The sequence below is a fragment of the Ciona robusta genome, chromosome 10 (genome assembly GCF_009617815.1).
Source record: "Ciona robusta chromosome 10, ASM961781v2".
Taxonomy (NCBI): Eukaryota; Metazoa; Chordata; class Ascidiacea; order Phlebobranchia; family Cionidae; genus Ciona; species Ciona robusta.
The window spans coordinates 986,461-1,012,223 of record NC_143244.1 but is presented as its reverse complement, the minus strand read 5'-3'; the positions used below and the strand labels follow the sequence as shown (position 1 = coordinate 1,012,223).

Here is a 25,763-nt window from a genome sequence, read left to right as displayed (position 1 = left end):
GTTTCTGTTTTTTGCGATAAGTTTTCATGAAATGTATAACACACGGAAGTTGAAACTTAACCACGAGTTATGCGTAATTCCAACAACTTTAGGTTAGAGCCTTAGATATCTTTCCACGCGTTGTGCGATTGGGACAGGTCTGTAAAACGTCAAACCAACAGTAGTGACAACGATGTCCGCAAACTATTAGTAGTTAGAGTCAAAGTTAGTTAGAGTTTGCACGATTATTTTGATCACAATAACAAACGGTTAGGGAGTTTCCCTGTAACGAAAGAAGTAATTAAACGAACAAATTGCTCAGATATTTGTTAAAACTGACAGGTCGTATATAGTTTATAATCAGGTGATTCATTCCACTAACATTAATCGTTGCTCAAAAGATTTCTATCAAGCATTAATCATAAGTCTCATTGTGAGTGTAAGGTACATAACATATGTCTCATTAATGTTTGTTTGGCCTACAGATGTAATTAATAAACTGTTTTACACACAACTTGATTTTGGTTTGATTTATAGGTTTAACTTTGCAATTGTGTTTGGTCTTGTATTGTATTACAGAAAATTCGCAGAAATTGCATAGTAGAAATATGATAAGAGCAAGGAAATAATGCAGTATTGTGTGGGTTCACATTCTACTAATGTTCTTTAGCATACTCTATAGGTGTGCACTGATATCACTACTTTCTAATTGTGGTTTGTTTACCCAAATTTATTCTCAGTAGCATTATAACTTGGGTTAAATATTGATAGGAAAATTTAAACAGCACCTAGCCACCTACTCATTTTATTGCTAACCAGCATGTAGCCTTGTTGGGTTTACTTCCTTGTTGAAAATTTCATACTAACTTAAACACCCGAGTAAAACAAGGAAGTAACAGATCAGGTTTAATAGGAAATTACAAGAAAGTAATAAAAACGGTTAAATGCAGTTCTATTTGAATGCCAATAAGGCGAAATATATTTCTTTTGTTTTACAATTGGTTATACATATTATATTAAAGTTTTCAAATATCAATGCAATGCAACTGTTATTTCAGTGGCATCATAAGAAAACACCAATATAAATAAAATTCTTTGTTTACCAGTATAATACTATAAGAACAAATATTGTAAAGGCATCTTAACTGCATTCGATTTTAGACAATATTCTAGGAGGAAAAAACATTACTTAATATAACTGCTTACTAAAATTTAATTCAAAACTTTCAGGGCTTGTACAAGAGGCCTGCCAATGCTGCTTTCATTTGTGTTGCTGATACTTAACAGTGGTAAGTTGATTTTTAGAGAAGATCGAAAACAGTGCAAATAAAAATGTCTTAAAATATACAATACCCATAATTTCATATAGCTACGTTTGTAAAAACAACAAGGTTATAAGTTTACCATGATTGCATTTGGTAATATATATTTACTGTTATCAGTATTATTATATTAGGTCATATTAAAATTCATGTTCATAAATGTTACATACAGCTGGACAATTGTCAGCAATTCAATTGCCACAACCTGGAAACCAAGCAAATGTTGCAACTGGAACCACAAACCTCATGATCACTGCAACAGTAACAACTAGTCCAACCGCATGTACATGGCAAGGAACAGGTCTAACTGCTACACAATTTTACGCATCTGGTTTTGGTGGTTGTCAGACTGTTACTCCTACTGCTACACATAGCATTACATGCACAAATGTACCTGGGGGCTTTTCTACAAGTCTGACATACCTTACTGCAATGACAAGCAACACTAATGTTTCATTAGACTGTGATTCTGCGGTTGTTTACTCATTGTTTATGATTGTAAAAGGTAAATTTAGTGTTAGCTTAGTTATAAAATATACATTAATGTTATTGATGTCAACAGTACAGCATAGTTTTACAACTGAGTAAGAATACAATTATATAATGGTATACAAAATAAAGTTAATTTCAACCTGCTTTGCTCATAATATTTTACTTGAAACTGGGCAAACTATACAAAACTATAAAATTTGATTTTCGCTTGTTACTAATATGCATTTATGAACCAATATATATTTAAAAACTAGATATATATTTAAAAACTAGTAACTAAAAACCAAAAACCACATGGCTTTTCCCAAGTAATATAAATTGTATTCCAACAGAATGTTCATCTCCAACACCCAACAATGTTCCAGTCAACCCATCAAGTGGTGTCTACAACACTCAAGCTAACTTCCAGTGTTTCCATGGTTCAACTTTATTTTATGTAAATGGAACAACTGGAAACACTGCAACCAAATGCCTTGCTACAGCAGAGTGGGAGAATGAAAAGATAGTTCAATGTTGGTCAGGTAAGTAGTCTGTTCTGTAGGCGTACATAAGTATGGCTGTCCATGGATTAATTTGTGCACAGAAAAGTAGAGAATGCTTCTTGTTATGTTTTGCATTGCCATTTTTTTAGTGCATTTTGTCATAATTATTTTATACTGCTTCTTGATCTGTTTTCATGTTGTTTGCAATCAACTTAAAGGGGAATAGCAACGAAAAATAAAAATTTGTATATTGATAGATATACTCAACTGTGTAACCTAAAAGTACCATCAAAGTTTCCCAAAACGAAACGGCTTCTAAAAATAGCGCATAAAAAAGCTACTGAGGTAAAGCAAATTGGCTGTTTCGACAAGGCATGAGATTTCCTGTAAAAAAAAATATTTCACTTAAGTTTGATCGTTTGTAGTTTCTAAAATACTTTCTAAAAAGAATTCCTGTGCATTGTGCCACAGCCAATTTTTTTACTCCAGCGATCGAATTTGCAGTTTTGAAACTCTTTTTCATAAGCTGTTTTGTATTTTAAAATATTGGTTAGCTTAAGGTCACATTTAAGCATATCTATCAACACACAAATTTTGATTTTTTTTTACATGTCGGAAGGGACATACATACTATGTCCCTTCAAGGTTTAAGCTACACATATATAAACAAATGTAAAATGTTAAGCTAAACGCTTTTCATTATGCAGAACTTAAACAACCTTTTCCTGTATTGTGTTTGAACTTTAAAATATTCAATTGAAATTGTCAGAAGTTTTACATAAAAATAACTTTATTATTGATAACCTTATATTACTGCTTTATGCTTACTAATTGCCTCCCATTTTTATATTAAATATTTCATCTACATGAAATACGTTTATATTTTCCACAGCACCAACTGCTACATTGATTGGCAACAATACCATTTGTGCTGGAAACATTGCTACATTCCAATGTACTGCAATTGGGGGTGTCCCTTCTTTGGACAGAGTTGAAATTTATTTCAATCAACAGAAACAAACGGTAAAGTTAAAGTAAAATATTAAGCTGTTATTTATTTAATTGTTTCCACCAGGTGGTTGGGAACACATGGACAAGCAATCCACTGAGTAGTTCAAACAATGGAGATATAGTGGAATGTAGAGCTATAAATAGCTACACTGCCATGCAGCAATATTCAAGCTTGGGAAGAGACAGCAAGACATTGATTGTTCATTGTAAGCACAAAATATTTAATTGTCTGTTGAATATATGGCTGTTGAACATAACCGGTTGAACTAACACAGCTATGTTTTTGGACCAAAAAATTTAGGGGCTCTATTTTATATCCAAACATATGCTATTTAGTATTGATATTTTTATTTAAAATGTTTTGTTTTTATGTTTTAACAAAGTTTAGTTTCATAGCTGATTAAAATGGTAAAACTACTTTCTATCTGTGTAGAAAGTTGTTTGTTGAAGTTATGAGACATTGCATAAAAATGTCATGTGCATTGAAATTGGAATTGTTACTCAGTGCGATAATTTAGTTTGTTGTTTTCAGTTAAGGTTTTGAGTAATGGTGTTTAATTAGGGAATAATATGATGAATCTTACTTGAGCGTTGCATTTGGATTAATAATTGTTTTTTTGAATTTTATTTTTGTTGGTGTTAGTAATAATGTTATAATACAATTTATGTAAGCCCATGTCATAAAACTTGATATACTATTTCAATCTTTTTTTATTTCAATTTTTTTTTGGCTTTTATGCAAAAAACATATTTTACAATAAATTGCTTTTTGTGTAAACTACGTTTGTTGAACAAAACCTTTTACATCTCCAGATGCAGCTGAAGGATTTGCAGTGAATGATGGTACAACCAGCCACAGTAACATATGTACATGGTATATTGCCCCACCTGGTCCAAGATCATGTACCATCACATTCTCACTTAACCCAACTACTTATACACCCACTTTAACAAAGGATGGTATGTCTCCCATAAGCCTTTGCTTTACAAAATATAAACCACTCTGTATTTAGGAACCATGGTAACGAATGATGCAATTAATCAGCCACAAACATCAACATCACAAACTTTTGTTTTTACTCGAAACCAGGTTTGAAATTGTTAAAAACAAATTGTAATCCAGCTTCAATGTTTCTATTCAATGCAGCCGTCATTCAATGATAGTGGGAATTATACATTAAGAATCAACAATGGAATATTAGAAAATACTTTCACTTTCAATATATCAGTGCTAAATGAAGTGCAACCTACACCAACAACTCCCACAACTGGTGGTACTCCACCACCCATCCCACCACCAGATAACTTGGGTGTTATAATCGGAGCTGCAGTTGGTGGGGTGGTGGCTTTTATATTGATCATCATTCTTGTGGTTTATTGTTTAAGAAAGCAAAATAATAAAGAACATAAAGGTGGGAATATCTATATTATAATACAACATGTATTAATAAAATATTGGTTAAATATAATCCATAGTTGCCCAATTTATGTCAGAATGTGCAAAGTAATTAATTATTTGTTTGAGACTTTTCAGTTTTTCAAATATGTAAAGTAATTAATTATTTGCTTAAGAAGGAAGTTTCACATTTGCATCTTTATAGATAAGTTAAAATTATATTGACCATGTTTTCTTGCAGATAAGGAAGTTACAGGAAGAAGGTAAACACCAGTTTATCTTATGCAATATACACAATAACAAAATATTAACATTTACTTTAAATTACAGCAACATTGGAATGGAAGCAGAGCATGGTAAGAATGTACTTTGTAACAAATGTTATTCAAATGCAGAACACTTTCTCGTTTATTTGAGTGAAAAAGTACCGAATAGCCACATTTACCCACATTATATTTATATTCATTGTTCAAAACAAATGGTTGTTTATATCTTCAGGTTACTATGAAGTTGCTGATCGATCACCATATCAAAATGAACAAGTAACTAATGTGAGTAAAAGTATTTAGATCATTGTTTTTTTTAAATCAGGATGTGTTTAAATTAATTCAATTGTTATTTCTCTATTAGAACATACCTGCAACACAATCAACGAATTATGAAAATCTAAAGGATAATGTCAATGTAACAAGAGGTAAGATTTAATTTAATTTTCTTCAATGTTTTCTTTGATTTAAACATTTATTTTAATGCAGATGAGCAAGGTTATGCTGATATACAAGGTGTGGGGCCAAGCGTTGTAAGTTATTCCAATATATTTAATCGTATGATTAAGTTATTGTGTAAATATGTTCAGGTAACAACACCTAACGACGGATACGAAGTTTTTATTAAAAGAAACGATACGGCGGGCAATCAACAAAACGAAAGTCAGTACGAACACTTCGGTTAATCTATTCCTGGACATTTTTAAACGATGCTTGTTTGGTATTTTAGTCTGTTTGAGTTGTACCAGCGACCTTTTGTTTCAAGAAATGTAAAGGAAAGTCCTTTATAGTGCCTTTACAAGCAAAATGGGGTATTACAAACGGCTATTCAGGAAAGACATACGAACCAATGTACTTTATACACAGTTGATATACACTCGTGTTTTTATATAATACACACACGGTATTATGGAAAACAGGATTTCATTTAGTTTATTTATAGTTCATGTAGGCGGGATGTGTGCAATTCAATCACTACCGTTTTGCATCTAATTTGTGACGAGTCGCTAGTTATGTAATTATTCGCATAACTTAGCTGACCTGAGTAATGTTAATTTTTGGTGAAACATAGGTAGCCAATGCCGGTATACTAGTTACTGCAATGAAGCGCGATAGAAGGTGTTTTATTACAGGATTTGCTTTTAAGTTGGTTTATTATATAACAGTGCAATACCGTTTGTAACGTTGCCTGGAGATAATCGAAATCTATGCACGAGAAACGGTAATCACACTAGTACTTTACACGACGTAACGTTGTTAGGAAAGTGCAGCCACCGCAGGTATTTCAAACTAACTCAATAGCGATACTTCGCTTTAATCAATGTGTAAAGTTAATCTAATATGCTGTTTAAAGATCTAAGTTACATTTGTTGCTTGAGTCAATATATATGTACAAGTTCATTTAAACAGTTAATTTATATATTAGTTGTCAGTTATCAGCACCAAACGTTTTTATCAGTCTAACAATGTATTGCAAGTATGTCACTATAATCCTACTCATAAGTATGTTTAGTTATGGTGTTTATGGAGGTGGCACCAACATTACTCAACCTACTACCGTGGTTAATGAAACAAGTAAGTCACGAATTCATTAAAGTTTTAATAGGAAAAATTATTTTTATGTATAGGTTTATTGTTAATGCAGAATTTTCTTTACAAATTATTAAAACCTGTGTTGTATTTTGTCTTAGTCATGTGTATAAGTGTTACTTTGAACAGTTTTTATGCTGGTTTTATTGACTGTTATTACGTTGCTAATTCTTTTCGTTGGTTTATCTGGTTATTTTTTTATACTACGTTATTTTGTTTAAAAGATAAATAAAATATATGTTAAATTGTGTTATAATATTATTATGAATAAATTATTGCCAGGAATTCCCAATCTATTGGTTAATGGAGTTTCATTAACAGCTACTTCCATTATAAGAAACATCACACAAAGTTTGAGCATAATCTGTGAAACATCGAATCAAGTACAATCTTCCACATTTACATGGTTAAAGGATGGAAGATTGAGATCTTCTTCCTCATGTCTTGTACTTTACAATATATCCTCCACAGATGCTGGCTTGTATTCTTGCAATACAACCAATGTCACGGCTGGCTGACTGCCAAATTTATTTAAGTTTAAATATCTATGTTTCTTTGCTTCATTGAGTTTCTTTACGTGGCAATCTCAGTTTATTCTTGGCGCATAACTTTGATTTCATTTAAGTAAAGGATTGGCACTAGAGGTCAGAGGTTACCTTCTCTCTGTGGTATGTTTGTGTATTTTCTTTCTATTTAATTTATACTAATATTCTTCTCATAATTGCAGATTACCCACGATTGTGTGTACACGATTGTTTGTATTATTATTTGCAACTTTTAAACGCCGAAAATTCAGGTATTAATTTAGATTAACATCGCTGTTTAAATCATGTGTATGTATATTGACGTGTATTCCGTTTCTTTTTAGTTACCGCATGAATTACAACCAAACGAAGCTGGTTAGCATAATAAAGCGCGTCCAACTGAAGTGCGTATAAGGAGTGCCGAGTCCTTTAGGCAAAGAACGTCTGCAGCCGCGACAGTAACTGAATTTGCTTGAACGCCGGAAGCGGTTGCAGCAAGGAAACCGACGTTGAAGAAGCGAATACTTAGTTGTATATATAAAAAATCGAAGCTTAATGGAAGAAGAAAATATGAATGCTATAGATGATCGTAATGTGACAGTACGAAGGAAACAGACAACTTGTTCTGACACCGACCAAATGCTACATTGGAGAGAAGCCGAAAGTTTCTTAAGATCCACGGTGAACCGACTAGAAGAAATTACGATCACTGCAAACGACAAAAACGACATACAGAAAGCGACAAGTGACGTGTTCGCTGCAAAGAGAAAGTTTGACGATGTAATGTCAACAATACCCGCGGAACACGCTGAGCTCGTTGCTAAAAGAAGTAAAGATATTGAAGCATTGTTTGCAGAGGTAACAAAGAATGCAAGACTTGCGGTACAATCGTTTAGAGAAGAAGTCTTGTCGATTAAAGCTAGCTCCAGGTCAAGCCTTTCGTCAAAGCGGTCTGTGGTAGAGACCGTAGAAAAATCCCTGAAGAAAGAAAAATATAAACAAGATATCGAAGCGGCTGCGTTGAAAGCAAAGTTGGCCTATGCCGCAAAAAGGTACGAACTGGAGGCTATTAAGTTGAAAACGGAGAAGCAACTCAAAGAAATAGAAATAAACCAAGAAATTGCGGAGAGAGAGGCAATTTCATCGGCATGTTTAGACGCCCAGAGGCTTGAGAATCCATTCGGCATCCATGATGAGGAAATCGCATTACCGGCAATAAGTAAGTTAACAAAATATGTTTTGCCTGAAGAAAACTCCGCGAAAAGGCAGGAGGTACTGGAAAGCGACGAATTGTACTTACCCAAAGTTCCAACTTGTAGTAACGAAGTGAACACAAGTTTAACTTCAAAGTACGACATATCACCAAATTATAATAAGAGTGGGTTCTCGTCGTATCGTTTACCTGATGTTAAAGTCGAGGTTTTTGACGGCAATCCATTGCGATTCCCTGCATGGGAAACTGCATTTGATGCACTGGTGGAAAACACTTCTACGTGTACCGCACAACGGCTGAACCTATTGCAACACAATGTTCGAGGTGAACCGAAAGCCATGATTGACGGGTTGTTCTTGTTGCAAACTGAAGACGCGTACCGAGAAGCGAGAACCAAACTAAAAGAACGCTACGGTAACAATAGTATTATATGTGGCACTTTCTTAGACAAAATACACGCCTGGCCCAAAATCCCACCGAACGACGCAAGGGCTCTCAGAGTGTTTTCAGACTTCGTCAACCAAGTCGTCGTGGCCAAAAGAAAGTTTAGCAATTTAAACATTTTAGACTTTCCAACAGAAAGTGCAAAAATCGTTACCCGACTACCACCACATATATCTTGCAGATGGAAAGATACCGTGATTTTGTGGAAGACAAAACACAATGGTTCCTACCCTCCGTTCGAGACGTTGGCTAAATTTATCACTGATCATGCGGAACGTGAAAACATCACAGAGCTACAAGGAATATATGCTCAGGTGAAGGGTAGAAGGCAAAACGACATGACAAACCCACGAGGAGTCAATTCGTTCGCCGCATGGTCAGATAGTTCGTCTTCAGTCCCAAAATGCTTTTACTGCAAGAAATACCATCACTTGGATGAGTGTAAAGATTTCATGAATATTACGAGAACGGAACGGATCAGTTTTCTACGAACTAACGGTTTGTGTTATGCCTGTGGATCAAGTCAACGGCATAGCGCTCGTGCATGTCGCCAACGAGCCAAGTGTCGAGTTTGTAAAAGATGTCATTTAACCCCTCTGCACATATTTAGAACTTCTGAAGGTGCACAGTGCAACTGTACAAACATGTGCGAGAACCTAGTAAACGGTGACGATAGCTCAATGATTCTACCGGTCTGGATCAGGCCGAAATCTCGACCAGAGAAAGAAGTACTGTGCTATTGTATCTTGGACCCGCAGTCGAATACTTCATTTATTTCGGATCAACTTCTTTCTAAATTGGGTGTGTCGGCGGTACAAACGTATATCAGTTTAAGCACAATGGCTGGTAAGAATTGCATTACACCAAGCAAGAGAGTGGTAAAGTTGGAGTTATTAAACTTTGACCGCACCGTATCGCTTCCCTTGCCTACCATGTTCACAAGACCAGAGATACCAGCTAGTCGGCATCAAATACCAAGGCCCGAATATGCTCAGCGGTGGCGACATTTAGCAAAAATAGCCGATAACATTGTACGTTACAAACCAAACGTACCTGTTTGTATTCTTCTAGGAACCAATGTTACTCAAGCATTACGACCCCGTGATATAATTGTTGGGAAAGAAAATGAACCATATGCACAGCGCTCTCTTCTGGGATGGGGAATTGTGGGGTCAATTTGTGACAAGCATCAAGGCAAGAGAAGAGAAGTGGTTTCGCACCGATGCGTTGGTAACACAAGCAATAGAGGTGTAAGATTCCGAAAAGACGAGGTCGCGATCACCGCCGATATAGAAGGCATGTTCCATCAGTTTTACGTCACCGAGGCCTTTCGAGATTTTCTACGTTTTCTTTGGTGGAAAAATGATGACGTGGAACAGGAGATAGTGGAGTATCGAATGAAAGTACACATTTTTGGTGCAACGAGTTCTCCGGGTTGTGCAAACTTTGGTTTGAAACGTGCAGCAGATGACGGTGAGTCAGAATTCGGTTCTGATGTTGCAAAATTTATTCGTCGAGATTTTTATGTCGACGATGGAATTACGGCAACTCCAGATAGCCAATCAGCTATTTCTTTGATTAACCGTAGCCGACGTCTATGTGCAAAAGCAGGTTTACGTTTACATAAATTTACAAGTAACAGCCGGGAAGTCCTGGCAAGCATTCCCGTGGAAGACCGCACGTCCGATCTGCAAGCGGTGGATTTGAACAAGGTCCAGCTTCCATTACAGCGAGTTCTGGGTATTATGTGGAACATAGAAAATGACGTATTTTGCTTTAGGATGCAAATAAAGGATGTTCCTCTAACTCGCCGGGGAATGTTGTCAACAGTAAGCTCTATTTATGATCCTTTATGTTTTGTTGGTCCTGTACTTTTAGAGGGAAAGCGGATAGTTCAACAATTGTGCAAAGAAGGGGCAGATTGGGACGATCCTGTTCCAAACGACCTACGATATCGTTGGGAGCGATGGAGAAACGAACTTCAAGACATTGAGAACCTTAAAATCAATCGATGCCTGCATCCTGTCCAATTTGGAACAGTTCTACGAAGAGAAATACATCACTTTTCTGACGCGAGCAATGTCGGTTACGGCCAATGTTCGTATATTCGTCTTCTCAACGGCGAAGGTAAGGTTTGGTGTTCGTTCCTTATAGGGAAGTCCCGGGTCGCTCCATTAAAGCCTATGACTATACCCAGACTTGAGCTGACGGCAGCACTTGTGTCAGCCAGAATGAGCAAGTACTTACGTTGGCAATTGGATATAGCCAATTATGAAGAATATTTTTGGGTAGACAGCAAAGTGGTGCTGGGTTACCTGGCAAACGATGTAAGGCGATTTCATGTTTTTGTAGCAAATCGCATTCAACAAATTAATGATTTAACCGAGCCAAAGGGTTGGTATTATGTGTCCTCTAAGGATAATCCGAGCGATTGCGCAAGCAGAGGTATGAAAGCGTGCCAGCTGACATCGGAGTCTCCGTGGATACGTGGACCAGAGTTTCTATGGAAAAGCGATCTTAATCTCAATGATGTTAACGCTGCACCATGTACTGAGACAGACGAACGACTCATCAACGACGAAATGAAAAGATCTTGCAGTTTACAAACACGTACGTTAAAAGCCGTTTTTGAACCAGATAGGCTAAGTCACATATCAACTTGGTTTCGCGCCAAACGAGCAATTGGCAATTGCATGATCTTGTTGTACAAGTTTAAACAAACGAATAGTCAAGTGTATATAAACACTGACCTGCTGAAAAAGGCTGAAAGTGTTATTATTAAGATGGTACAGGCTGCTTATTTTCCCGATGAACTACGATTATTATCTACTGTTAACACGTCTTATACCCAGTCAAACAAACGAGATGTTATTTTAAAACGAGGAAGCTCGCTGTACAGGTTAGATCCTTTCCTTGACGACCAAGGTATTATACGGGTTGGGGGAGGTTATCAAATACGATTTGCAGGTTTGAAATTAAGCATCCTGCAATTATTCCCAAAAGGTCGCATGTAGCAAAGTTATTGGTGCGACATTTCCACGAAAGTGTAAATCACATGGGGAGAACCACTACTCACAATTCTATTCGTCAAAATGGGTTTTGGATTGTTAACGGATCTTCCTCAGTAGCTCATTATATTTCCGAGTGTGTTTTATGTAAACGGCTAAGGGGGAGAGTTGAGGTGCAAAAAATGGCAGACTTGCCTGCGGACCGTGTCTACGTAGGACCTCCATTTTTGTATTGTGGGACAGATTGTTTTGGGCCTTTCTCTATTAAAGAAAGACGCTCCACTTTAAAGCGTTACTGCGTAATTTTCACGTGTCTAAATTCCAGAGCTGTCCATATCGAGTCGCTGAACTCTATGGATACGGATTCATTTATTAACGGGCTTCGGCGATTCTTAGCTCGAAGAGGCCCTGTTGCACAAATTAGATCGGATCAAGGAACAAATATAATTGGTGCATGCAATGAACTGAGCGCCGGTTTACGTGGTTTGTCTCACGAACGTATTCATCAATATCTTTTAGCTAACAATTGTGATTGGATAAGTTTTAAGTTTAACGTTCCCCATTCCAGCCACATGGGAGGTGTCTGGGAACGCCAAATTCAAACTGTTCGACGCGCATTGGACCCCTTGCTTATGCAACTCGGGACCCAGCTAGATGATGAGTCTTTCCGAACGTTTCTGGTGGAAGTGGAAAGTATAGTAAATTCGCGTCCTTTAACCACGGACAATCTATCAGAACCGGGTGCACCCGAACCTTTAACACCAAGCCATCTACTAACTATGAAAATAAAACCATTACTTGCTCCACCAGGTGTGTTCCAGCGGGAAGACCTATATGTGCGACGAAGGTGGAGGCGCGTTCAATATTTAGCCAACGAGTTTTGGGTTCGATGGCGGAAAGAATTCTTACAATCTTTGCAGAAAAGAAACAAGTGGCAAAGAAGAATGCCGAACATTGCAGTCGATGACATTGTATTGTTAAATGATGACCACGCACCACGATCGAAATGGAGACTAGCGCGGGTTCTGGATACATATCCATGTCCAGATGGAATTGTCAGAAAAGTACAACTGCTACTGAGCGAGCGCGAACGCGATGATCAAGGAAAGCGAATTTCGGCTCCATCTATACTCGATCGACCGATATGTAAACTTATTGTATTGCTTAGAGCGAGTGACGAAAAAGCATTACAAATTGCAGAAGATGTTGCAAAAGATTCCTCGACGGGGAGCCATGATGACGAGCCACGCAGTGCTTTAACAATTGATTAAACTCGCAAATTCAAAGCATATACATCTCTTTTTGTAAAAATGTATTGCAGCGTATAAAACGCCGTTGTCAACTTAAGTATAAGCCGTAGCGTAGTTACAATTGGTGCTACATTCTATGTTAATGTTATCATGTTGTGTAGAAAAAATATGTCTTTGATATTTTTGAGGAGCCATGTCACGGCTGGCTGACTGCCAAATTTATTTAAGTTTAAATATCTATGTTTCTTTGCTTCATTGAGTTTCTTTACGTGGCAATCTCAGTTTATTCTTGGCGCATAACTTTGATTTCATTTAAGTAAAGGATTGGCACTAGAGGTCAGAGGTTACCTTCTCTCTGTGGTATGTTTGTGTATTTTCTTTCTATTTAATTTATACTAATATTCTTCTCATAATTGCAGATTACCCACGATTGTGTGTACACGATTGTTTGTATTATTATTTGCAACTTTTAAACGCCGAAAATTCAGGTATTAATTTAGATTAACATCGCTGTTTAAATCATGTGTATGTATATTGACGTGTATTCCGTTTCTTTTTAGTTACCGCATGAATTACAACCAAACGAAGCTGGTTAGCATAATAAAGCGCGTCCAACTGAAGTGCGTATAAGGAGTGCCGAGTCCTTTAGGCAAAGAACGTCTGCAGCCGCGACAACCAATGATTTTGGAAACTTTTCCTCATCTTTATACCTTAATGTACATAGTGAGTCAGGTTGTGAAAAAATTGACTTGTTTTTTTTGCTGGTAACATAGCAGTGTGATTGAACTGCCACCCTCCAAGCTAGTGGATACCAGGCTTGATAATCCATACTACTACCTTTGTAAGCATATGTTTATTGGGGTAAGATGCTTAGCGACAATTGTTCTAAACCAGTGTTTCCCGATTAAATGATTGGCAGTATAGAAATTGAGGTGTATGAATATGAGCACTCTTGTTACAAATTTGATTTTCCTACAAATATAAACAAGTTACCTTCATACAGTAATTTGTGAAAGCATTGAGCTAAAACTTGAATGCGCCATGTAACATGTGGGTTTACAGCTCCGTTGGTATTTACAACAGTACAAACAACAGTTCCCACAACTGGTGCTACACCACCACCCATCCCACCACCAGATAACTTGGGTGTTATAATTGGAGCTGCAGTTGGTGGGGTGGTGGCTTTTATATTGATCATCATTCTTGTTTATCGACTTTTTATTGAACCAAACAAAGGAAAACAAATTGGTGAGTAGTTTAAGTTGTGTTGACTAAGTTACATTTATTGGTCATATATATAATATTGCTGGGTTCATGCTGGCTAAATTGCAAACATATTTTATTGCTACTCATAGTTGCATAACATGATTGTCATGTTGCCATTAATTGGAGTCTCCCTTACAATTTCAATGCTTAAAAGATAAAACAGTTTATTTCTGTAATAGTTTAAAAATAATTAACATTATAACGATGCAAATCTCATTTTATTTGCTGTTTCTATAATTTCATAAAATTAAATAATTCTCTTTCTATCAGATAAAGTGACTTCCCAAGACATGTAAGTAAAATATATTTCCCTGATTTTCATTCAGTATTTACCAATATGTTTCTTAGCAATACATACCCAGCTGGTTATGGTAAGATAATAATTTTTCATTTCATTGATTAACTGAAACAATCAAACACCTCATGCTCATGGTAAACATTGAAAAGAAAATGTTGCCTACTTTTTGTTTCATTTATCAAATCTTTCAGTTTCTTAACAATCTTTATTTAAATATTTACTTTACTTTCTAGGTTTTATAATATATATCGTTTGTCTTAATAATTACATTGTTATTGTGTATTTTGTAGAATATGCTGGCATCAATCTTCCTAATGAAGTTACTTACCAGAACTTGAACCGAGCAGATATCGTAAGTTACTTTTATGGAGGCTCATCAATAAACAGTTATGCTTTGGATAAATTAACCATTAACTTAAAACAAGTTAAACCAAGAGTGAAAACTGTTACAGCACAAACATGACAGCTCATATAGTAAGATTTTCATATTAAATGTTTCAATTGAATTTGTTTCTTTGCAGATTGATCCAAGCTCAACAAATTATGAAAACATGAGAAACAACGTATCAGTTAAACGAGGTAAAAAATTAAAATAATTCTCAACAAACATTCATGTGAAATGCTTTCAGTTGAAGAAGGTTATGTTGAACTGAAACATCGGGATCCTCATGGACAGGTTAGGTTGTTTATTTACTTTTTACTGTTTAACTTATATTTATATTGTTATATATACTAATATTGTTTTGATATTGGTATCATGTATTGTTTGGCAAGCTCTCCTTTTTTCTTTTGCTTGTTTGATTTTTATTTCCCAGCTTTTGGTTTTATTTTTGCATATTTTTCAGACCTTTATAATCCTATTGAACAGAAAAGTTGTTTATACTGTTATAGTTATGATATTTGTAATTTCCATAAAATTAAACACTGAGGAGAATATTGTTATTGAGATTAGAACTTATAATTGCAACACCATATTTTAATTCTATAATAATGTTTAAAGAAAAGCAGGAATCAAAAAACACAAATCAGTGCCTTTATGATTACCCTGATGTAGATGACCTGAATATTGAATAATAAATACTGAAACATCAGTCCACAACACAACTTATAGCTTAGATTAGATTTATGATATGCCTGGCTACAACAGGTTTTTAAGAATAGCTTTACCTAAAATACTTTGCTAAATAATATACTTAATAAGTTTAATTTTGACTTTATTTTTTATTATGAATAGGTTGTAATTTTTCTAAATTTTGTTCATAAGTTGTAACAGTTGTTTATGTTATATATAGGTTGTAACCAGTAGTGAGAATGGTGGGTATGAAACAGCCATTGTTAGAGTGAACGAGGAACCAGAATACACAAGTATGACATCACTTCCTGCACCTTATGATCGAATTCAATAAAACTTCACAACACTAATTAATGTCACTAATTATGTTATTGTAAACCAAATCAACAAGTATTCACAAAGACACATGTGTGGTATAGCTGGTAAACAGCCATGAGGTGAATGAACAAAACAGCTTTGTTATAACTTTTAAAATTGGCTTGCTTTGTGAAGATAGGTTAGTTATTAAGCGTTTGTGTTAACTATACTAAGGCATTGCCATTATGTAATATTAGCTTGCTGCATCTATTGTGCATAACCATGCAAAATATTTCCTTCTGTGGGAAGTGATGAAGTCAGATGTTGATTAATGACTTTAGGAAGTAGGGGAATTATCTAAACTAAGTTTGATTTGGTACTCAGAATTTTTAAGGAAGTTCCTGTTATGTCCTAAGGTATATTATAGATATAAAAACGAAATTTATTTGTGTTTTGTTTTAGTGAGACTGTTTTAGTATTTACCTGTTACCACTTTGTATTATTGCTTCAACTTCAACTTAAAATAAGTATTTTGTATGGTTGATAAAACATAAAATCTAAATTACTTTTGATATTATATACTACATAGAATTAGTGTATAATTTTCAATACACTGCATGCTGTCTTAAAGCTGATGATCAGTATAATATTAGTAAGAGAATTTTTACTGCTTTAGTGCATTTTGATTATCAATCTATAAATATTATGTTAGAACAATAGACTACATCGGTACTCAGCTTAAATGTTGACAGGAAGTACTTAAATAAGTCTGTGCTGAATAAAATAAAAGCGGAAAGATATAAGAAATAAGAACTTTTAAAAATGTGGGTTATGAAATTTCTCCAATTAAAAGTGAGCATTTGAATTTAATGAGACCATAGGGTAAATGGATGAAGTAAATTAACAAAGCAAATGCTGCGGATTTAATTATGTTACTTTTTTATCAGCTGCGTATGAATGTATTAAGTCCGTTCATAATATTGGGTATGTGTTCAGTATTACAATTACAATACCAATACCTGCAGAAACAAATAAAAGTAAATTAAAAATGTTTGTTTAATATAACCTTGCTCTATTTATTCATCTTTTTTATTTGGTTACGGTTGATATGAAACTAATATCCACATTTTAAAGTTGGTGTGTCTTGTGCTCTATGCCACAGGGTAATACTTCCGATTATTAAACAGTATTTATGAAAATGATTTTAAATAAATTTCCAACTTCTTTCACTTGCTCTAGCACAGAGGTTGTGTGTTTTAATAACAGAAAACTGTTAATAACTATAAATAAAGTTTGCCACTTCTAATAAATTATATCCAAGTGCAAATGACTGAATTTCGAACAAATTTTCTAATTAAATTCATATTGACCCCTGCCTATTTTCCTCATGTTTATATCTTGTTTTTTTCTCACAAAACTAAAACTAGTTTTATGAGTCAAAATTTAACTGTATGAAATATTCAAGTTTGTTTTATAAACCAATAAATTCATTTTAATTATTACACACGCGAAGTACAAAATTTTATTGGCTTTTCTACGATTTAGCGAGCATTTAAAACTGGAAGTTAAATTTATTATAAAATGCTTAAAACGAGAAAGTTTAAAAGTGAGTTATGCGTGATTGCAACAACTTTAGGTTAGAGACAATTTTGAACTTGATTTTTGTTTGTTAGGTTTTTGTAGCACCAGATTCTATGCAGTATAAGCTTAAAAATATCAATCAGCAAATATGTATAAATATATATCTGTATTTCATCTTATAGTGTTTAAACATCAATGCAATGCATCCGTTGTTTAAGTGACACCATAAGAAAATACCAATACAAATAAAACTCTTTGTTTACCAGTATATACTATAAGAACAATGGTTGCATGCTTATATGAACTTCATTAGATTTTAGATAATAATTTGTTAAAAATAAAACTATTAATATTTATATGTGCCCTGAAACACTCAAGTTTAATTAAAATACCATCAAGTGGTTGTACAAGAGGATTGCCAATGCTGCTTTCATTTGTGTTGCTACTACTTGGCAATGGTAAGTTTCTTTTGGAAAAGATTGAAAATACTGCCATTAAAAATGTCTTTAAATATACAATAACCATATTGCTACGTTTGTTAAACAACAGTGTTTTAAGTTCATGCTTATGGCATTTGCTACTATATACTTAATGTTATTAGTATTATTATATAAAGTCATATTAAAATGAATGTTGCATACAGCTGGATATTTGTCAGCAATTCAATTGCCACAACTTGGAAACCAAGCAAATGTTGCAACTGGAACCACAAACCTCATGATCACTGCAACAATGTCATATAGGCAATCTTCATGTTCGTGGTCAGGAACAGGACCAATTGCTACAGAATTTTACTTATCTGCTTTTGGTCGTTGTCAGACTGTTACTCCAACTGCTACACATAACATTACATGCACAAATATACCTGGGGGATATTCTACAAGTCTGACATACCTTACTGCAATGACAAGCAACACCAGCATTTCACTAAGCTGTGATTCTGCTGTTGTTTACTCATTGTCAATGATAGTAAAAGGTAAATTTCGTGTTGGTTTAGCTAAATAAAATATAAATTACTAATTAATGTCAACAGTACAGCATAGTTTTACAACTGAGTAAGAATACAAATATATAGTGGTATACAAAATAAAGTTAATTTCAGTTTGCTTTGCCCATTATATTACACTTAAGTGGGTAAACTAGCCTATGAAATACAAAACAAAATTGATTTACAGTATTTATTAATATGCATTTTTGACCAAATATAAATTTGAAAAATATATTATATAGTTATTAAAAACCACCTGAGCCTTTTAATTCTCTGTTATTAGAACTTTTTAATAAACCAATTAATGGATCATTTTTGTTTACAATATACATTAGGACAATCAATCATTTTTCTAATTATTTTTGCTGCGACAACCTGTACTTATCTTTGTATACATCTATAAATATTTGTATGTTTGCTTTTATTTACATTTTGTATTACTGTAATAAATACATGCTCTTGATTTTGTGCCCTACAAGTGTGCACATAAAACAGTTCATTGTGAACTATTGGTGGAATTTCTTTTCCATTATAACCCAATCTTTGGGTCAATTCCCCCATTCTAAAGGTTGTGTTTTTGAGCACACATTTTTTAATTGAAAAGTATCTTTTAATTATATTTTAATAGCTCGGTATAAGTTCACCATATGTTGGGTGCAACGGTCAAACTTTTTAATTACCACTCCTTCACGCACCTTTTATCCAGTGTGTTTTGTTGTTATACTGTTTATTCCCTTCTCTTCGTGATCTTCATTATCATTTTCAAGGAGTAAAAAGCATGTTATGTTCTTCTAGTGATATGAATTATATTCCATCAGATTGTTCATCTCCAACACCCAACAATGTTCCAGTCAACCCATCAAGTGGTGTCTACAACACTCAAGCTAACTTCCAGTGTTCCCATGGTTCAACTTTATTTTATATAAATGGAACAACTGGAAACACTGCAACCAAATGCCTTGCTACAGCAGAGTGGGAGAATGAAAAGATAGTTCAATGTTGGTCCGGTAAATGGTCTGTGGTGCATTTTAGTTTAACAGTGCTTCTTTACATTGCTCACATGTCAATTATGTTGCTTTAAAATAATTAAAATACTTGACCTTAAGACCTAGATAAATGGAGGTCAGACATATACCATATACTGTAACACAGCAGGTAAGTTCTTGTCACTTTGCACAAGCAAGTATTATCGTGCAAACTTGGACAGGTTTGTGGTGTGTGATTTACTATTTAAAGATGATAATGTATCTTCACAAAACTTATATTTATGTTAGTTGCAAAATATATGTATGAATGAATCAATGTAACAAGCTTTATCCTAACATGGCCGAAAAAACGACGGTCGTTATAACATGGGTGTTCTGTTTCATACACCTTATGCTAGCTTACGTATTTAACTTTGTGGGTAATATACTTGTTTTTTGTTTTCCTTTTTTATTTCAAATAGCTTGGAGCAATTGGTTCTAAGTGCCTTGTCCAGAGACAAGTACGTCCATAATGATTGCAGTGACAAGTCTGAACCTATAACCTCTGGGTTAGTGTCAGGCACACTAAGCAACTGTGCCACGACATCGACAATATATAGCCTAAAAGTGAAGTGACAATTTACTGTGTCTTCAAAGCTGCCACCCCCTGACAAAGCGTTTCCAGTAGCTGTGATATAAATTATAATTCAATAAGCCAATAACATGCACATATTTTTACAGCACCAACTGCTACATTGATTGGCAACAATACCATTTGGGCTGGAAACATTGCTACATTTCAATGTACTGCATCTGGGGGTGTCCCTTCTTTGGACAGAGTTGAAATTTATTTCAATAATCAAAATCAAACGGTAAAGTTAAAGTAAAATATTAAGTTCTTATTTATATATTTGTTTCTACCAGTTGGTTGGAAACACATGGACAAGCAATCCACTGAGTAGTTCAAACAATGGAGATATAGTGGAATGTAGAGCTATAAATAGCTACACTGCCATGCAGGAATATACAAACTTGGGAAGAGACAGCAAGACATTAGTTGTTCATTGTGAGTGTTGGGTAATCATATGAAATTACTGTTTTCCATATTGTTGTCTTACTTTACTCTAAATCTTAAAATAATTTTCCAAGTACCAACATAGCCTATGCAATACTTTGATATCACATAAAATGTTTAAACGTAAATTCTTTTTTCATTAATGTTTTACTAAATCAAAAACAAAACAACTAAACTTTTTTATTTACACTCTATTGCTGTTTTGAAAACGGTGTTTAAGCAACTGAATTCTTTAAAAGCATAGTTGGTGTGGGGGGTGGTCATAAATGGTGGCTGTAACTCTCTACGCGTACTCGATCCTGAACCTCATCTAAGCGATCGAAATGACTAGCACCCAACTCAACAGAATATTGACTCCTTTATTTGACAAGACAACGGTGGCGGAGAACAACACACGAAAGAGTAATCGCGGAGAGCGTTCACGATAATGCCATGCCGAAAAACGTGGTGTCCAGTATTTGGGCACCCTTTTTATAATAGAAACACACACGGCAAAAAGATAATAAAACGCCCAGTGAGTTTGCCCCGTAGGGTGTGCAGCGCCAGTAATTATACAAAGATAGACATTAAAGGAATCGGGAGTGTTTTAACTGCGCTTTGACGATACTTTAATTGTCTCTGCTTGAGCCTACACACACGAATGCCAGAATGTTGAACACGGAAAACCGGTTATTAGAGGGACGTAAGTTGTAGACATTCAGTTTCGAGACTTCAATATATTTTGTTGTAGCATTAAATTAAAGATTAAATCTACTGCTTTCCCACATCAACCGCTACATGGGCAATAAATTTATAAACTTATATCTGGGTGTTTATGGATGTTTTATGTAATTTGTACCACCTGTTGCCATGGCACATTGGTTGGTGAACTTAGTGCGTTTGCCTCAATACATGAAAAGTTACATTCATTTATTTACTTGTATGTTTTATTTGTTATTTATTCAATAAATGTTATACATCTCCAGATTCAGCCGAAGGATTTGCAGTGAATGATGGTACAACCAGCCACAGTAACATATGTACATGGTATATTGCCCCACCTGGTCCAAGATCATGTACCATCACATTCTCACTTAACCCAACTAATCATACAACCACTTTAACAAAGGATGGTATATCTTCCATAAGCCTCTGCTTTACGAAATATAAACCACTCTGTATTTAGGAGCCATGGTAACGAATGATGCAACTAATCAGCCTCAAACATCAACATCACAAAGTTTTGTTTTTACTCGAAACCAGGTTTAAAATTGTTAAAAACAAATTGTAATCCAGCTTCAATGTTTCTATTCATTGCAGCCATCATTCAATGATAGTGGGAATTATACATTGAGAATCAACAATGGAATATTTGAAAATACTTTCACATTCAATATATCAGTGATAAATGAAGTGCAACCTACAACAACAATAACAACTCCCGCAACTAGTGGTATTTATAAATTTGTGCAACATTTCAATTAACAGCGTTTAACAGTAACTTTTCATCCCATACATTACACCTATACTGTTTTGTTTTAAATGATAAATTTGCCTTCACTGTTACAGTACAACCTACAACACAAGTCCCAACAACTGGTGGTACATCACAGTCCATCCCACCACCAGATAACTTGGGTGTTATAATCGGAGCTGTGTTAGGTGTAGTGGGAGCTCTTATATTGATCATCATTCTTGTTTACCGCATTTTTATCAGACCAAACAAGAAAGATGTAACTGGTGAGCAAATTAAATAATATGAAGACAACCTTATTTAGTTTGTTAAGTTAAAATTGAGGTTTTATGTTAGTAAGCAAATAGGGGGTTTATATGTTGCTGTTATTACTACTCGGCATAATGTATGACCTGGAATTGAATAAATGAATTTACATTTTATTTTCTGGTATAAACAATGAATGTAGATTTTAAGTGTCTGCTATGCGGTACAACTTATTATTTGGATTAAACAAACATTGATAGGTGAATACAAACTTCATCTTTACCTGTTTACTTCTTTTCTAAGTTACTTAATGCGATATCATTATTTTTCAGTTGCTATACTCAATCCCGAAATGTAAGTATTCAATGCTTTTATAAAATAAAAAACGTTTATATTTTACCTTATTTTATTCAGTCCTGGATCTTTTAAACTACCACGTAAGTTTTGTCTGTTACTTACCCTTTTGATTTTTATAATTTTATTTAAATATTGATTTCATCTTCAATTTGTAAAAACTGTTCATTTTGATTCAATCATGGTTACTGTGCATGCTATAACGTTCGAGGCTTGACACCAACAACATTGTGGGTGTTTGTGTTGATCAAATTATAGTAAATTGTATGCGGAATGAGGTGTATGAAACAGAACACCCATGTTATAAAGACTGTCTTGCCTCGCAAGGCATAAATAAGTTTCATTCATTTATGTTGTGCCCACTACAAGCTTAAATCCAATGCATTGTACAGGTTATGTTGATATCACCCTTCCACAAGAAGTATCATACGAAAACTTAAAAGAAGAAAATGTGAGTTTTGAACTTCTTTGTGTAAAAACTACATTGGGTCCCAATTTTTATCTAATATGTTTTGTTATAATTTTAATACTCCGTAGTATAAAGCATGTCATAACAACTGATGATTTTCCTCCTATGTTTTTATTATTCATATTAATCTGATCTTCCTACTCTGTCCAGAAAATATAAAGTAAAGTGATGAAACCAGAAAATATAAAGTAAAGTGATGAAATGTAAAAATAAAATATGATAAGATTTTCATCTCAAACATTTCAGTAAAATCTGTTGTTTTTCTAGATTGATCCAAGCTCCACAAATTATGAAAACATGAGAAACAACGTATCAGTTAATCGAGGTAATAAATATCATTATCTTCACAAATTCAAAACTCATTCAAAATAATTTCAGATGAAGAAGGTTATGTTGAACTAAAGCAACTGGATCCTCGTGGACAGGTGTGTTTGACTCATATTTTGTGCTGTGTTAAATAAATGCTGCTTACCTAGTGAGGGCAACACCAGTTGGTATGCATAGGTGATTCACACACTTCATGTTCATTAAAAAGTTACCATGTATGTAACTGTGTGATGACTCTTTTTCCTTTAGTAGGGTTGAGAATTTAGATAACCCATTACTTACCACTAGGTTGTAGCAATTCCTGGTAGGTTTCCTTTTGCTACTTCCCAAGCAAGCTTGAAGTGCTCACAGCTTTAGGCTGTGCCTGGTTTTGTTTGATTTTGTGCAGTGTTGTTTCTTGATTTAAATCTCCTCACTTAACATACTATATATCTAATTAGGTTGTAACCAGTAGTGAGAATGGTGGGTATGAAACAGCCATTGTTAGAGTGAACGAGGAACCAGAATACGTGAGCATTGCCCAACTTCCACAACCACTGTATGAGCCTATTAATCCACCGCCCTGACAAAGTAGACACTGCGTACGCCTTTTGCCCAGAAATGGTTTCTATGCTTGACACTGCTACCATTGCATGTGTCCTAGGACAAGACACTTAACGGGCTGTCTTAATTGTCAGCCATGCATTACAAAAAAGGGCAATAATATTTTATGTCCCATTTCAGTAACCAATTTATTATAAAAAGATCACTTTGTAAGATGTGATAGTTTGAATTTTATTCAATAATCGATTCAGCTTTTTGTTATTATGTTTTTATTTTAATGTTTTAGTTTTTATTTTTAATGCTTTGGATTTTTATAATATATGGTAAACTGGGGTAAGATGGGACGTTTTTAATCTCTTTTTAGTTCTATTAGGTAATAAACCAGAAAAAAATAAAGAATTATATGACTATAGCCATTGATTCTGAAAGAGCTCAAAAAAACTGTTTAACAACGATCAGGAAAAATTGGATATTCGTGTTAACAATCCGATCTTATCCCATTGTAATATACACCTAAATATTTTTATACAGAATGTGTTATATTATCTCTTTTACTGTGGAAGGATTACTGCTGTTGTGGTAACTTTTTAAGATTGTGTTAAACACTCTAATACTATTTGCCAATCAATGTGAATAACATGATTTCTGATCTACATTGTGCGCTCGTATAGTCATGTAAAGATAGTTTAATGCTAAGCATGCAGTAACTCAGTATAAGTGGACATCAGCAGTTGCTTTATTGTCTGCCATAAGTTAAAATAAATATCCCAATGGACGCGTATGTATTTGGGTAAGATATCTGCCAAACGAGGTTAAATAAATAAAATCATTTAGGCAACTTTTGTTTCTTGATTTCATATACACATTATTAAACTCTACAATGATTACAACCCAAAGTCATTTACTTTGAGTTTATCGGCTGTTTTTAAGGGCAAGGAGACGGTCATCGAATCCCGATGCTGCTACTAATTATTTCCGTGATATAAACCAGGTAGGATGCAGCAATTAATCCACGCTATTTCAACAATAGAGCCAGTTACGTCAGCGCTGTTAAATTTCTGTTATTACAAGTTTAAATACATTTGTAGGATACAATGTTTATAAAGAGGAAAAATTGTAAAATTATAATAATGTCAAATAAAACCAATTATACATTTTGTTTAAAAATGGTTTCTACATCTTGCAACAACTCGTCATCTTGTGCGACCTTTTTGATTGTAAGCCACGTGATAGTTTGATCGGAAACCTATGATTTTTTAATTTCAAAGTCTCGAAACATTTTTTTGGCAAAATTTTGTTTCAAGGCATAAATTTCGGAAACGAAATTTCTTCCCATAACACATCAATGCACAAATTTATAGTTTCGCGATTCGAAACGAAATTGGAAACGTTTTTTTCGTTTAAAGGCAAAAATGCATTAGTGACCTTACCCATCTGTTCTGTGCGATTTTGATTAGCGGTGCCCTCCGACTGCAGCTATTATTATATGCCGCACTCGAAGAAGCTTAGCTGTATGTAATGTACAAATTCAAAGACATGTCTGCCTACAGGTATAGTATCATAAAATGAAATGAGAATTAAATTCGACCATATTCATGACGAGACATCTAGTCGTCAGTGCAACGTTGTGTTTGTGTGCATAAGGACACGACCCGTACAATGCGGGAAGTCCGCTTTAAAAGTTCGAGCTGAACAAAGATCACTCAAATAATTATAAAACTACATCCTCACGACTTCCATAGATCGTTATTAATTGTTAAAAATAAAATCAGAATACTTGGATATTATGTGTTAGACGTGTCCCATCTTCCACCACCGTACTATATAACTTTCCACCACCGTACTATATAAC

At 34.5% G+C, this 25,763-nt stretch overlaps 4 protein-coding genes across 22 annotated transcripts in view; all 4 read left to right on the top strand.

The window, feature by feature from the left end:
• Nucleotides 1–285: 285 nt before the first annotated feature.
• Nucleotides 286–24,749, top strand: LOC149729304 (uncharacterized). Of its 7 annotated transcripts, none has more exons than XM_089886162.1 (16): nt 495–661; nt 1,210–1,268; nt 1,474–1,806; nt 2,126–2,314; nt 3,168–3,298; nt 3,351–3,492; nt 4,100–4,246; nt 21,685–21,761; nt 21,819–21,951; nt 22,068–22,238; nt 22,551–22,572; nt 22,633–22,655; nt 22,965–23,023; nt 23,309–23,366; nt 23,420–23,466; nt 23,809–24,749. In XM_089886162.1, exons 1-16 carry the CDS (start codon nt 639–641, stop codon nt 23,932–23,934), a joined length of 1,740 nt encoding a protein of 579 aa, XP_089742288.1. In that variant the 5' UTR covers nt 495–638; the 3' UTR covers nt 23,935–24,749. The 7 variants fall into 7 exon arrangements, 5 of the variants coding, with proteins under 5 accessions (XP_089742292.1, XP_089742288.1, XP_089742289.1 ...); XM_089886163.1 differs by lacking the exon at nt 21,685–21,761 and adding an exon at nt 4,300–4,376; XM_089886166.1 differs by lacking the exons at nt 495–661; nt 21,685–21,761; nt 21,819–21,951; ... (5 more) ...; nt 23,420–23,466; nt 23,809–24,749 and adding exons at nt 286–423; nt 4,300–4,376; nt 4,434–4,698; ... (4 more) ...; nt 5,438–5,481; nt 5,539–5,865.
• Nucleotides 7,040–13,597, top strand: LOC149729306 (uncharacterized). Of its 12 annotated transcripts, none has more exons than XR_016385805.1 (4): nt 7,040–11,329; nt 12,538–13,337; nt 13,397–13,465; nt 13,538–13,597. XR_016385805.1 is itself a non-coding variant. In XM_089886117.1 (4 exons), the coding sequence occupies exons 3-4, from the start codon at nt 7,618–7,620 to the stop codon at nt 12,996–12,998; spliced, it is 4,173 nt and encodes a 1,390-aa protein (XP_089742243.1). In that variant the 5' UTR covers nt 7,040–7,206; nt 7,266–7,334; nt 7,407–7,617; the 3' UTR covers nt 12,999–13,597. The 12 variants fall into 12 exon arrangements, 9 of the variants coding, with proteins under 9 accessions (XP_089742243.1, XP_089742244.1, XP_089742246.1 ...); XM_089886117.1 differs by having other exon boundaries at nt 7,040–7,206; nt 7,266–7,334; nt 7,407–11,329; nt 12,538–13,597; XR_016385804.1 differs by having other exon boundaries at nt 12,538–13,465.
• On the top strand, nt 13,796–17,293 carry LOC149729305 (uncharacterized). The gene is made up of 7 exons (XM_089886200.1): nt 13,796–14,225; nt 14,514–14,535; nt 14,592–14,614; nt 14,832–14,893; nt 15,063–15,120; nt 15,171–15,217; nt 15,834–17,293. The coding sequence occupies exons 1-7, from the start codon at nt 14,012–14,014 to the stop codon at nt 15,945–15,947; spliced, it is 540 nt and encodes a 179-aa protein (XP_089742326.1). The 5' UTR covers nt 13,796–14,011; the 3' UTR covers nt 15,948–17,293.
• LOC149729293 (uncharacterized) overlaps nt 17,782–25,763 on the top strand; it is a 127,683-nt gene continuing 119,701 nt past the window's right edge. For both annotated transcript variants that reach the window (XM_089886136.1, XM_089886135.1), the window contains exons 1-5: nt 17,782–17,949; nt 18,135–18,467; nt 19,298–19,486; nt 20,186–20,316; nt 20,369–20,510. In XM_089886136.1, the coding sequence (XP_089742262.1) occupies nt 17,913–17,949; nt 18,135–18,467; nt 19,298–19,486; nt 20,186–20,316; nt 20,369–20,510 (832 nt within the window). In that variant the 5' untranslated portion in view covers nt 17,782–17,912. The remainder of the gene's footprint in view (nt 17,950–18,134; nt 18,468–19,297; nt 19,487–20,185; nt 20,317–20,368; nt 20,511–25,763) is intronic.

Bases quoted from the DNA above. Each gene is read 5' to 3' on its own strand.
- LOC149729304 (XM_089886162.1), top strand. From the start codon at position 639: ATGTTCTTTAGCATACTCTATAG. The intron at 1,807-2,125 runs GTAAATTTAGTG...GTATTCCAACAG, and splicing joins ATTGTTTATGATTGTAAAAG to AATGTTCATCTCCAACACCC. The intron at 23,467-23,808 runs GTGTGTTTGACT...ATATCTAATTAG, and splicing joins AACTGGATCCTCGTGGACAG to GTTGTAACCAGTAGTGAGAA.
- LOC149729306 (XM_089886117.1), top strand. From the start codon at position 7,618: ATGGAAGAAGAAAATATGAATGCTATAGATGATCGTAATGTGACAGTA. The intron at 11,330-12,537 runs GTACGTTAAAAG...TTGCTCCACCAG, and splicing joins ATCTTGCAGTTTACAAACAC to GTGTGTTCCAGCGGGAAGAC.
- LOC149729305 (XM_089886200.1), top strand. From the start codon at position 14,012: ATGCGCCATGTAACATGTGGGTTTACAGCTCCGTTGGTATTTACAACA. The intron at 14,226-14,513 runs GTGAGTAGTTTA...TCTTTCTATCAG, and splicing joins AAACAAAGGAAAACAAATTG to ATAAAGTGACTTCCCAAGAC. The intron at 15,218-15,833 runs GTTAGGTTGTTT...TGTTATATATAG, and splicing joins ATCGGGATCCTCATGGACAG to GTTGTAACCAGTAGTGAGAA.